The 12,500-nt window shown below is 42.7% G+C and overlaps 2 protein-coding genes across 3 annotated transcripts in view; one reads left to right on the forward strand and one right to left on the reverse strand.

Moving 5' to 3' along the window:
• The window catches only part of cd99l2 (CD99 molecule-like 2), a 12,129-nt gene extending 7,315 nt beyond the window's left edge, over positions 1–4,814 (reverse strand). The window contains exons 1-2 of the mRNA XM_076040493.1: positions 4,763–4,814; positions 1,084–1,143 (exon numbers count right to left, since the gene is read on the reverse strand). Of these exons, the coding sequence (XP_075896608.1) occupies positions 1,084–1,143; positions 4,763–4,814 (112 nt within the window). The remainder of the gene's footprint in view (positions 1–1,083; positions 1,144–4,762) is intronic.
• A 1,634-nt stretch (positions 4,815–6,448) lies between these two features.
• arrb2b (arrestin, beta 2b) overlaps positions 6,449–12,500 on the forward strand; it is a 10,655-nt gene continuing 4,603 nt past the window's right edge. For both annotated transcript variants that reach the window (XM_076040576.1, XM_076040577.1), the window contains exons 1-7: positions 6,449–6,602; positions 9,785–9,815; positions 9,947–10,007; positions 10,385–10,429; positions 10,827–11,023; positions 11,458–11,585; positions 11,685–11,820. In XM_076040576.1, the coding sequence (XP_075896691.1) occupies positions 6,580–6,602; positions 9,785–9,815; positions 9,947–10,007; positions 10,385–10,429; positions 10,827–11,023; positions 11,458–11,585; positions 11,685–11,820 (621 nt within the window). In that variant the 5' untranslated portion in view covers positions 6,449–6,579. The remainder of the gene's footprint in view (positions 6,603–9,784; positions 9,816–9,946; positions 10,008–10,384; positions 10,430–10,826; positions 11,024–11,457; positions 11,586–11,684; positions 11,821–12,500) is intronic.

The following is a 12,500-nucleotide window of genomic DNA, read 5'->3' on the forward strand; positions in this document are numbered from 1 at the left end:
ACTGTAACGCACTTCTCATTGGGATCCCCTGGCAAAGAGCCTCCAAAGGCTCCAATACGTTCAGAACTCCGCTGCCCCGGGTCCTGATGAGGGCGCGGAAACATGAGCACATCACCCCCATCCTTCACGCCCTGCACTGTCTGCACGGTGTCCCCCCCCCCTCCCCCCCCCGCCCCCCTTCCTCACTGAACTCCTCACCCCCCCCCCCCTACACCTCAGCTAGAACCCGGTCAGGCCAACTGCACCGTCTGCAGCCGCCCAGGACTCGGCTCAAAACCATGGGCCACAGGGCCTTCCAGGCCGCTGCTCCCCGTCTGTGGAACGCCCTCCCCGACCTCCTCAGGGCCCCGCAGCAGTGGATGCTTTTCAAACAGGACTAAAAACAAAGCTTTTCCTAGCTGATTTTTATCTGATTGTATTTGTTGACTGTTTTTATTGTTTTTTAGTGGCTATGTTTGGTTTATTCATTCATTCATCTTCCATACCCGCTTATTCCTATTCAGGGTCTCGTGGGTCTGCTGGAGCCTCTCCCCGCTGTCTTAGGGCGAAGGCAGGGTGACACCCTGGACAAGTGGCCTGTTCATCGCAGGGCCACATAGTGACACACAACCATTCACACTCACATGCACACCTATGGAGAATTGAGAGTGTTCAATTGACCTCACATGCATGTTCTTGGAGTGTGGGAGGAAGCCGGAGAACCCCATTGAGAACCCACGCAGACACAGGGAGAACCAGGAGAGAACCCACGCAGACACAGGGAGAACCCGGAGAGAACCCACGCAGACACAGGGAGAACATGCAGACTCCACACAGAAAGGTCCCTGGCCCGAGCATGTTTGGTTTATTGTTTGTTTATTATTCTGCCTATGCTCCTATTGTCACTGTGCACTTTGAGATTTGACCACAAATGTAAAGTGCGTTACAAAAAAAAAATCTATTATTATTATTATTATTGTTACCTACTAAAGGTGTATCCTGAACTATCACCTGATCAACAAGGAATGTTGATCGAGTCTCGAGCTGATGTTATCAATGACTTGGGACAGAAACATTAGGAGCTTTGTGGTGTGTGGTACTCACGTGTTTTACTGTCATCGTCACCGTCCAGAGCATCAGCCAGAGACAAGTCCTGACACTGCACTGCACACCACAAAGGAACGACAACATGGGCTTTTTATAGCAGATATTCACATTTCACATTTTATGTATCTTTATCTGAGTCAACCTCATTTCAGCAGTGGCACTGCAACAGTGACCATGCCTCACTGTTGTCACATATACAAAGGAGACAAAGGAAACAGCTCTGCAGGCAAGCAGAGGCTCACAGTGCAGTAATCCTGTTTATTGTCACCGATCATTACCAGAAAACACACAGAAGCAAAGACAGACAGGCTCATAAGCTGTGTGTGTGTGTGTGTGTGTGTGTGTGTGTGTGTGTGTGTGTGTGCCTGCGTGTGTGTGACATATCTTTTTACTTTTACTGTCAAAGGGTGTTTTAACCAAATACACAAACTGTATACACATCCATCCATCCATCTATCCAATTATCTACCCAACCATCCATCTATCCATCTACCGATCCATCCCTCCATCCCTCCATCCATCTATCCAATCATCTACCCATCCATCCATCCATTCACCCATCCATCCATCCATCCATCCATCTATCCAATTATCTACCCAACCATCCATCTATCCATCTACCGATCCATCCCTCCATCCCTCCATCCATCCATCTATCCAATCATCTACCCATCCATCCATCCATTCACCCATCCATCCATCCATCCATCCATCTATCCAATTATCTACCCAACCATCCATCTATCCATCTACCGATCCATCCCTCCATCCATCCATCCATCCATCTATCCAATCATCTACCCATCCATCCATCCATTCACCCATCCATCCCTCCATCTATCCAATCATCTACCCATCCATCCATCCATCCATCTATCCAATCATCTACCCATCCATCCATCCATCCATCCATCTATCCATCTACCCATCCCTCCATCCATCCATCTATCCATCTACCGATCCATCCCTCCATCCCTCCATCTATTCGATCATCTACCCATCCATCCTTCCATCCATCCATCCATCTACTGATCCATCCCTCCATCCATCCATCCATCCATCCATCTACCCATCCCTCCATCCATCCATCCATCCATCCATCCATCCAATCATCTACCCATCCATCCATCCATTCACCCATCCATCTATCCATCTACCCATCCCTCCATCCATCCATCTATCCATCTACCGATCCATCCCTCCATCCCTCCATCTATTCGATCATCTACCCATCCATCCTTCCATCCATCCATCCATCTACTGATCCATCCCTCCATCCATCCATCCATCCATCCATCTACCCATCCCTCCATCCATCCATCCATCCATCCATCCATCCAATCATCTACCCATCCATCCATCCATTCACCCATCCATCCCTCCATCCCTCCATCTATCCAATCATCTACCCATCCATCCATCTCTCCATCCATTAATCTATCCAATCATCTACCATCCATCCATCCATCCATCTACCGATCCATCCATCCATCCATCCATCCATCCATCTATCCAATCATCTACCCATCTACCCATCCATTCACCCATCCATCCCTCCATCCATCCATCTATCCATCTATCCAATCATCCCTCCATCCAACATCAGAAGTTCAAAGACTTATTACAACATTATTGACTATATTCAATATTTGGGTAGTTTGAGAGCCTATGAGATCATGGAATTTGTTAATGACTAATTTGTTTGTTGACTCATGAGAGTCAGTCCTGTGCATCAGGGTTCAGTTGCCTCAACTGAACCCTAAAGTCCTGTTTATTATCCTTACAGCCAAGTGTGGTGGCTGCGATGCTCTTGTCCTGTCAGGACGTTGCTCTTTTCTTATATAAAAAGTGGTTTGGAATTGTTTTGGACTCGTACTCTACTGGTTCTGTAAAAAAAAAAAAAAAAAAAGTATCTGTGCATCCCTAGCAAACTATCTATTATGCGATAAATATCTGGCCAATAAATATTGGAAATATCGGGCCGATATTAGGAATCATGACGTCATACCGATAATTCCGATATTATCAAAAATAGCTCCGATATTCCGATAGAAAAGCTTGCGTAGATTGCCAGTGCTGTGTTGGGTTAGGGTGACCAAATCAAGCGCTCCCTTTCTCCATGGACGTCCTGCCTGTGCCGTAATCGGGGTGTGGTTCCCCCCCCCCCCCCCAAAAAAACTCCTAGGAATAAAATCTTGCGTGCCTACAAAGACGATTGCACCGCTAAGGACGCTGCCGCGGCCGTTGCTCGATGCCAAGAGTTGGCCAGAGACGAGCCGGTGGCTTCAGGTGGACGCCCAGCTCTTTACCATCGTTGGAGATACAGCGAGGGCTTTTGTCGAATCTCGGAATCCGTGTGGAGCCACAGTTTGTGCTTCCGAGCCGCCGCTATTTCTCCGATGTGTGTTTGCCGGCAAGATACGACGCGATGGCCACACTCTTCCGTAACACCGATGGATGGAAATAAGGACACGAGCTTCACTACTGATTTGTAGACGTGATGTTAGTTAGCCCTGTAAGCTTGCTAATCTGACAGCACAGTGGCTGGGGTGATTCAAGTGTCAGTTGTGCATTTATGCTGTATTTTTGAATTGATTAAGAACACAATCAACCACTTTTTGAATCCTTATGCAGAGGAGTTTGTGGACTCCTAGAGGCCTTTTTTTTTTTTTTGCATCCAGTGCTCATTCTTATGCACACACCATTTATTTGGTTGAAAAATAAATAAATAAATAAATAAATAAATATGTGCACTTCTGGAAACAGAACTGTTCTTGGATTTTGTTTTGTTCGTAGTAGTGATCTCTTGATATTCTGGTTAGGACAAATCTACAGGGGTAAAATTTTTTCTTCCAGGTGTGCACAAACTACTACAGGTGAATCATAATTTAATAAGCATAAATTTGTTATCAGTTATTGTAAGCAGCAACTTATCGGTGTTACTATAAATGTTACTAATTACTATTTCTACTTGTCACCATGTGTTTTTTGCTGTGTAAAAGGGGAAGTGGGACCAAGCGCTCGTTCTAATCACTCATTATAATGAGGAAGCACAAATCTGGATTTGCGACGCCTGCTCTGATTTCGGAACCTGTCCGGAATTGTTTTTTTTTATTTTTTTATTTTATTTTTATTTATACTTTCAGCTTCCCATACATACCATCAGCAGCGGTGAGGTCATGCTGGTAAAAGTAAGGCATGTGTGTGCTGCTGTTTCCCAGGTTACCATTGGGCGGTGCCTCTTGCCTTTGCTGGCTTTGCTTTTTTTCTTTTTTTTCTTTTTTTTAAAAACATGTGTGATTATGATGCGTCTACAGAACCCTGCTTATTCATTATCATCACCATTATTGTTCTTAAAAAGGTCTTCCAAGATCAATTAAATTCATTAACACCTGCGCCAGAATACTCGGGATTAAAACCTTTAATGACCATCTCATACATGCATATATTTAGAATACATCCTACGATGCATATGTAAAACCTTCAATATGAACTCCATTTAAAATGAGGGTGTGATCAGCGGATGAGGGCTGTCCTGCTAGTGCCGGCATGCCGGCCGGTGCACCGTTACAAGGCCTAGAATGAACGCGCACAAAAGGCAGCACATGTGGATCCGCTGAGGTGCAGCAGCAGCAGCAGCAGCAGCAGCAGCAGGAGGACAAAGCATGGACGGTACCTTGGAGCGGCAGCAGCAGCAGCAGCAGCAGGAGCGGCAGCCGGGGAGTCATGATTCGATCCTCCGGTGAAGTAAACAACAACAACGACAACGACAACGACGAGGGAGCGACGAGGGAGCGACGGCTAAAAAAGATCGAGGCCGGGTCACCCGCAGTGGCGTTCACGGACGTCCGTTCAACTCAGAGTCGTAGAGCCGCAGCGCAGTCCGAAGGCGTTGACTATGGCAATATTTTTTTGGCAAGGGGACACGCCCACCCGAGAGCAACTTCCCCCGCAGTGCTTTTCATAATACAGGTCTGCAGTTACGTTTTAACCTGAAACTATCACGTTATTTCGTGACAATTTCACGTTATTTCGTGATAATTTCACGTTATAACGTGAATGTTTCACGAAACTAATACTGATGGTACTAACCAATGACCCTTGTCTTTAAAACATGAATTTGAACCAGGTGATTTTTTTATTTTTATTTTTTTTTTAGTTGTCTTCTGTAATAGGAGGTGAAATTAAGGAATTTACAGTGTTGAAAATATCTAGCGTTTATAAAAATACACACACACACACACACACACACACACACACACACACACACACACACACATAGCTTCTTCTCTCCATTTTCAATGGAGGACGTGTGACAAGCATGTAGTAGCTAGCTTTTTAAGCTAGCTATTAAATGGTTTTAGCTTGGTAGCAAAAATCTGACTCAAATTACCTTTGGTTTTTAAAATAAATAACTAAATAATTAAATAAGCATTTGATTTTTAAGTGACCAAAACCTACAATTTTTTAAAACACAAACAATATCAACATGAAAAAAAATACTGTGACCCATACAAATAACTTACTCTTCCGCAATGTTTTGTGTTTTACCAACAAGATGACCAGCGCAAAATGAAGCAAGATGTCAGTCATGCTGTCTGATGTCAATATCACATTACAGCGCCCTCTAGTCTGTCTGTAATAAGCGACGTGACAATTAGCCCCGGTCTCCTCGACTTTGAATGAACTTAAAACTGCTCATTTAAAAACTTCCAATATAACTAACTATATATGAGAAATATGTTCATGAGAAAACAATTTGACATATTAGCATATTTTCCATTAACTCCGAAAACTATACCAATGAGTATAAAAATATATGTTATATTATTTTAAAAGGGCTTGTACAGTTCGTAGTGAGTCATGCACTGTAACATTTTGGGCTGTAAATTACTGGCTACGTGTTGCATTCACAGTCATTTTACTGTAAATATTTCACAGTAAATCACAGGTAAAACTACAACTATGTACTTTAATTTGACAGCTTCCATGTCACAAAATGACTGCGAAATGACTGCGATACAGCAGCATGTAGTACGGTGCTTAACTGTGAAATAAATAAACAATACAGTGATTGCCTGTTTACTTGCACTTTTTACAGTCCTTTATTGTGTTAACACAGAAGTCAATCAGAACAGTAACTCAATGCGGTATTTCACTGTGAAATAGTATTATTGTGAAATCCTGGCAACGCTTAACAGTGTAGCAGATGTAAACTGTCAGGGGACGCGTCACGTCATGCGGGTAAACACGACTGTCGGCGCACAGAAGATGTTTGGCTTACTTGGTGGATCCACTTTATTATGGAGGGGGCGTGGTCTCAGCTCTGTTATCCCAAAGTGCGGAAGCAGACTGCCTTTCCTGGAGAGGACCGCGCAGAAAGCAGCTCCTCGCTCACTCGCTCGCTCACTGCGGACCCCTCCTGGCAGTGAGTGACAACTGAAGGAAGGAGCGACACTGCCGGGCAGAGCCGAGTGTGATGTGACCGACGAGATGGGCGACAAAACAGGCACGAGGTAAGGAGGAGGCTCGGCTGCTCCCCCGTCGCTGTTACAGGAGGAGGAGGAGGAGGAGGTGGAGGAGGAGAGGAGGAGGAGGAGGAGACGCACGCGAGGTTGTTGTGGATGTTGAAAAAGTGACTTTAAAAAATAAAAAAAAAAGAAAAAAGAAAATACATCGAATAGATAGAATAGTCGGATGTGTCCCACTCTTCGGTTACAGCAGTTTAAACGGAAATGAAAAACACAACTATTCTGATCTCGATGGAGCGCGAGCTTCATAAACCCGATGCTCTTGTTATTGTTATTTTTCCTTCGCTCAAGTTTCAAGGTCTATAGTTTTATTTATTTATTTATTTATTTTTTTTTTTATAACACTTCAATGCTGCGACGTGTGTGACGATGAAGGCAACCCGAGAATTGCCAGAAAATGTAAACATTGCAGCAGAAGTGTGTGTTGTGTAACTTCCTTAAAGACGCAGAGAGGGGGGGGGCGTCAGATGTCTCCGAAGTTGTTCAACACAGTTGCTCTTCCACAGTTTTCACACATGAGGATCCTCCTGTTGTTGGTTTTGTAAATCGGAACTTTTCTTTTTGCACGCGTGAGTCAATCAACGCCGCTACTTCACAGTCTGCCGACAGCACTGGTTTGGAGCTGGAGTTCAACTCCCTAAACACGCCCTAAAAGCAAACGCTGGAGTTTCTCTTGGAACTGTGTCGCGACCCAATGCGTGTGTTTGTAAAGAACACAGCCCGCGCGAGAAGGTCGGATACTTTGTGTGCTTGGATGCGTCAAGCTTTTCCAATAATGTAACGTACAAAATTGAGATAAGTAAATGAACGTGTATTCTCACTTATTACCACTAGGAGTCGCCATTCAGAGATACGATAGTAAGAAAATGGTTGTTTGTTTGTTTACTTATAAAGATTATACTTGCTTACGTACTTAGACGTTTACTTATATGACTTTTTTTTTTTTTTTTCATATGGCAGTAAAGTTTAATCGGCCTCAATCCCCCATGAAGGTGTAATTACCTCAAAGCTTTTCATTGGTCCTGTTAGATTGGAGCTGTAAAGTGCAGTATTTGCAAAGTATTCACTGCACTTCGCTCTTTCAACATTTTCTTGTGTTGCTGCCTTTTTCCAAAATGGAAAAAATATATATATATTGTATTTTTTCCTCCTCTTCTCCTTTTTCCTAGTTTTGTTTTTGTTTCTGCTTATGGTTTTGTTTTTTTTTTGTTTTTTTTTTACAATTTTGTAAATTTGTTGAAAAAAAAAAGTTTCAACAAAAAACAAAAAATCACACGTGCATACTGTAAGTGTTGACAGGCTTTGCCACAAAGCTCAATGGCTCAGTTGCCTCCTGTTTCCACTGGTGATCCTTGAGATGTTTCTGCAGCCTGATTAAAGTCCACCTGTAATAATAATAATAATAATAATAATAATAATAATAATAATAATAATAATTAATTCCAGATGATCTCAATCCAAAGAGATGTTGTTACAACCCTGTTACAAACCAATGCATTTGACTTTCATTGTAGATATACAGTACATTGGCCAAAATTCAGTGACGTTGTGGCTTCTTTTTTTTTTAAGAGCTCTGTATTGTAGTGTAGCTACAGAAACCTTTCTCCATAAATACTTTAAATACATTTAGTTTACTTTTGGAACCATCAAGACGACAAAAATGAATCAGCAAAAATACAGTGTTAAGCTTCAGAAGTTAGTTAGCTGAAAACAAACATTTCAGCCACACTCATATCTTTCCTGTACATTGCTTGACAGCGAACTGCTTTTTTTTTTATATATAGCTCTGTTCTTTTTCGAGAAAACAAAGATCCTCGTCAGTGACATCCTGACTTCTCTCTCTCTGTGCAACAGTCGGCTCTTCTGACAGGAAAGCAGTCCTTGTCCATACGGCATTTTTTTTTTTTTTTGCTGAGGAATTGAAGGACCTTTTTTTTCGGGGGGGGGGGCGTCAGGAAGTGTTGCTGGTTTGTTTCCTCCAAAAACCAAAAAAGCAGCACATTCCTGCACAGTGACATGCCAGCGTTCAGAAATGTGCAGCGACGTGCATAAACATCCCCTCCGTGGCCCTGGAGGCTCTGCACAACATCTCAGCTTGTAAAGCAGAACATTGACAGCAGCGGTGACTTTACTTCCCCACTCTAATGGGTGCATATAGGGGTCACTTGACTACATGCATGCATGGGATACAGCAGTAAGTTTCCTAGAGTGTCTCTAAAGCCTCTTCCAGTGTAACTGCACCGGAAGGACCAACGATTTCTATCTGCCGGTGCAGCTGGATCATGGACGTCTAGAGTCGTAATTGATGGCATTAAGAATGACCAGAGGTAGCAAAAGTATTCACATTCTGTACTAAAGTAAAAGTATAGATATTTTGTAAAAAAAAAATAAATAAATAAAAAAAACCCTGGTAAAACTAAAAGCACATATAATCAACTCCTCTACTCAAGTAAATGTAAGAAAGTACAGAGATGTTCTGAGATGTACTTAAGTAATAAAATAAAAGTTATTTTATGGCACTAAAGAAACAAAGCATTCATTATTCATTTGAAAAAACACAAAAAACGGGGCTACTCTAAAATTTGTGCCACTAATATATCGTCCACTGTTAGCTGGTTCGCTAACTAGCTGGATCGCTAACTAGCTCCACTTCAAACAGCAACAACAAATTGCAAAAAAAAACAAAAAAACAAAACAAAAAATACTTTGAAACACAAAAACTAGGGTTTTTTTTCCAGTGTGTGAGGAGGAGAAAGTAGAGATATTTGTGTACACATGTAGGGAGTAAAGGTAAAAAGTTGTCAAAGAAAAAGAAATACTCAAGTAAAGTACAGATACATGAAAAATCTACTTAAGTACAGTAACAAGGTATCTGTGTTAATTCCCACCTCTGAGAGTTGCAGTGAATTTCCCATATATAGAAATCCCAAATCTTAAACCGCAAATGCTTTGAATGTTGAATCCAGTGGTGAGTTGACGCAACTGACTTCAAATGTAAAAGATTTCGTTGTTTTTGTGGGGTTTTTTTTTACTTTTGATTTTCTCAGCAAGCCATTTATTTCACTTTCACCCCAGGAATCATTTCAAGTGTCTCCATTCTTAGTGACAGACAATAAGAATGCTTGAATGTTTGAGTTTTAATGACACATGTTCCCCTTTGTCAACAGAGTTTTTAAGAAGTCCAGCCCCAACTCAAAGGTAGGCTGTGTGTGTGTGTGTGTGTGTGTGTGTGTGTGTGTGTGTGTGTGTGTGTGTGTGTGTGTTAGGAGGAGTTTGATCGTCCGTCATCTCGTGGATTCTTCTGACTTCTCCTTTGTGTCTGCTCACAGCTCACTGTTTATCTGGGCAAGCGGGACTTTGTGGATCATTTAAGTCATGTCGATGCAGTTGGTAAGTTGTGCACATATTCACAAACAAAAAAATCTATGTGCCCTTGTCTTGAACTGTCAGCCAACCAAGAAGAAGAAGGTGGACCAGTAGTGCGCAGGGCCACCGTAGTTGACTGGCAAGCTCGGGGAGGGGGAGGGAGGTTGAGCGCTGCAGTCTAAAATGTAACCACATGATGTCGCTGTTTCTTTTTCAAAAGTCTTTATTAAATATTACTCACTGGACCTTTAAAGAACTGTCAAGTGGTTGCGTGAGGTTCCCGTCCATTGATACATATTTTAACACCCTTGTACTTCCTGTTCTCCTCATTCAGTGCTTAGCCCTGCGTTAATGTCAGACCCCAGAGAACCATGAGGTCTGTTTGTGTGTGTTTTCACTAGATGGCGTGGTTCTTGTGGACCAAGAGTATTTGAGAGACCGTAAAGGTAAGAAAATTCATATACAAGGTCAATTTTATTTTTTTATTTTTTTTTGCTTTTTTCATTGATGATGATGTTGAACAACCACGTAAAAGGCACATTTCAAAAAAATAGAACATCGTGGAAAAAGTTCAAATATTTTTGTCAGTCGTTTCAGGAAGTACAACTGTTATTTCATCTAGATTGACTTGTAAAATATTTCAAGCTTTTATTTCTAGTCCCATTGATAATGATGGCTTACAGATAATGAAAATATAAACTTCAGTGTCTCAGAAAATTTGAATCTGACACAAGATAAAATAGGATTTTTTTTTTTCTAGCACAAACACCTGGCCTCTAACAGAGCAGGCTGTGTATTTCTCTGCACTCACTACTCGGTTGGGCCTCCGTCCCTCACCTCCAGTGTTTGTTACTCTGACCTGCGCCTTTCGCTACGGCCGCGAGGACCTGGACGTCCTGGGCCTCTCCTTCAGGAAGAACCTGTATGTCAGCACCGTCCAGGTCTTCCCACCTCCACAGGAGGACACAAAGACCCTGAGTCACCTGCAGGAGAAGCTGATGAAGAAGCTGGGTCCACACGCCCGCCCCTTCACCTTCTCCGTGAGTATCGGCCGGAATCAGCCACCACCCTCAATGACCTGCATGAATGTACAGATGAGTGATGTTAAAAAAAAAAAAAAAAAAAAGAGCAAATTAACCTGCAAGTTGAATGTTAGAAAATACTTGTTAGAATATCTTACACTGTTATCAGGCACTATGAAGCATTTCTTGCATCAGAAAATCTCGGAAAAAGGTGGCTTCCCCCTCTGGGTCGGTGGGGAGCCCCTGCCTCAGGTGGAGGAGTTCAAGTATCTCGGGGTCACGTGGGGTCGTGAGGGGAAGATGCAGCGTGAGGGTGACGAAAAGAGCCGAGCTGAAAGGCAACGCTCTCGATTTACTGGTTGATCTACGTTCCCACCCTCACCTCTGGTCAGGAGCTTTGGGTAGTAGTGACCCATTAGATTACACTGCACTTGTGTGTTTGGCTGTGCCAGATTCCCCCCAACTTGCCCTGCTCAGTGACCCTCCAGCCAGGCCCAGAGGATTCTGGGAAAGCGTGTGGCGTGGATTACGAGGTTCAGGCATTTTGTGCCAAGTCGGTGGACGAGAAGATCCAGCAAAGGTTCCACGCCTACTGATCACATCCTGGAGACTTCGCCTCCAGATATGTTTGCTAAACAAGCGATATTTCCTTGGAATGGATTTTGTGCACCCGCTGCAGGAACTCTGTGCTCCTGGTGATCCGGAAAGTCCAGAATGCCCCGGAGAAACCGGGTCCACAGCCGCAGGTGGAGGCCAGCCGCAGCTACCTGATGTCCGACAGATCTCTACACCTGGAGGTGTCACTGGATAAAGAGGTAGCACATTGGTAGCGCACGCTGATGTAGTCGTCTTGAGCAGCGGTTCTCAACTGGTGGAGTCTCAGGACCCACATCGGGGTTTTTTTTTCCTCATCATGAAGTCGCAAAGACCCACATTTAAATTTGAGGTGTTTAGATTTAAATTTATACCCCAAAAATAAAATCGCAAGCTCCACTTTCTGTCATGTCGAGTCAATAATAAATCAATAAATTGATAATGCCTAAAATAAAATAAATGCTTAACATTTTCTCGAGAAATATATATATATATATATATATTTTAAAATCTCTTTCAAAAAATAGAATTAGGGGGCGGGCTGCCCACGAAGCCACGACCCAATCAAAACAGCTCAGATTAGTGTGCGAAATACTATTATAAATAATATTTGTTTGTTTTTTTGACTCAATACTAATCTTTTTTTTTTTAATTGAATACTGGCCAGGGTGATCTTACAGACATTGTAGTGACCATTAGTGACAAATATATGTAGTATATGTCCAAAAAAAACTGGAATTCACTCAAGACCAAGACTCAGTATTTCCTTCTTTTTCTGTCTTTTATTTTGAAAGTTGCCCAGGTCAGTGCAGGTGCATAACCGGCACCTTCTTCCTTCATTTGAGGCAAGCTTTTATTTTGTCCTGCAGTCTGCTTTTCTGCCACTGCTTCCTCCACAATG

This window comes from Nelusetta ayraudi, unplaced genomic scaffold, assembly GCF_046127955.1.
Source record: "Nelusetta ayraudi isolate G7.1 ecotype Tasmania unplaced genomic scaffold, CSIRO-AGI_Nayr_v1 ptg000061l, whole genome shotgun sequence".
In the NCBI taxonomy this organism is placed as follows: domain Eukaryota; kingdom Metazoa; phylum Chordata; class Actinopteri; order Tetraodontiformes; family Monacanthidae; genus Nelusetta; species Nelusetta ayraudi.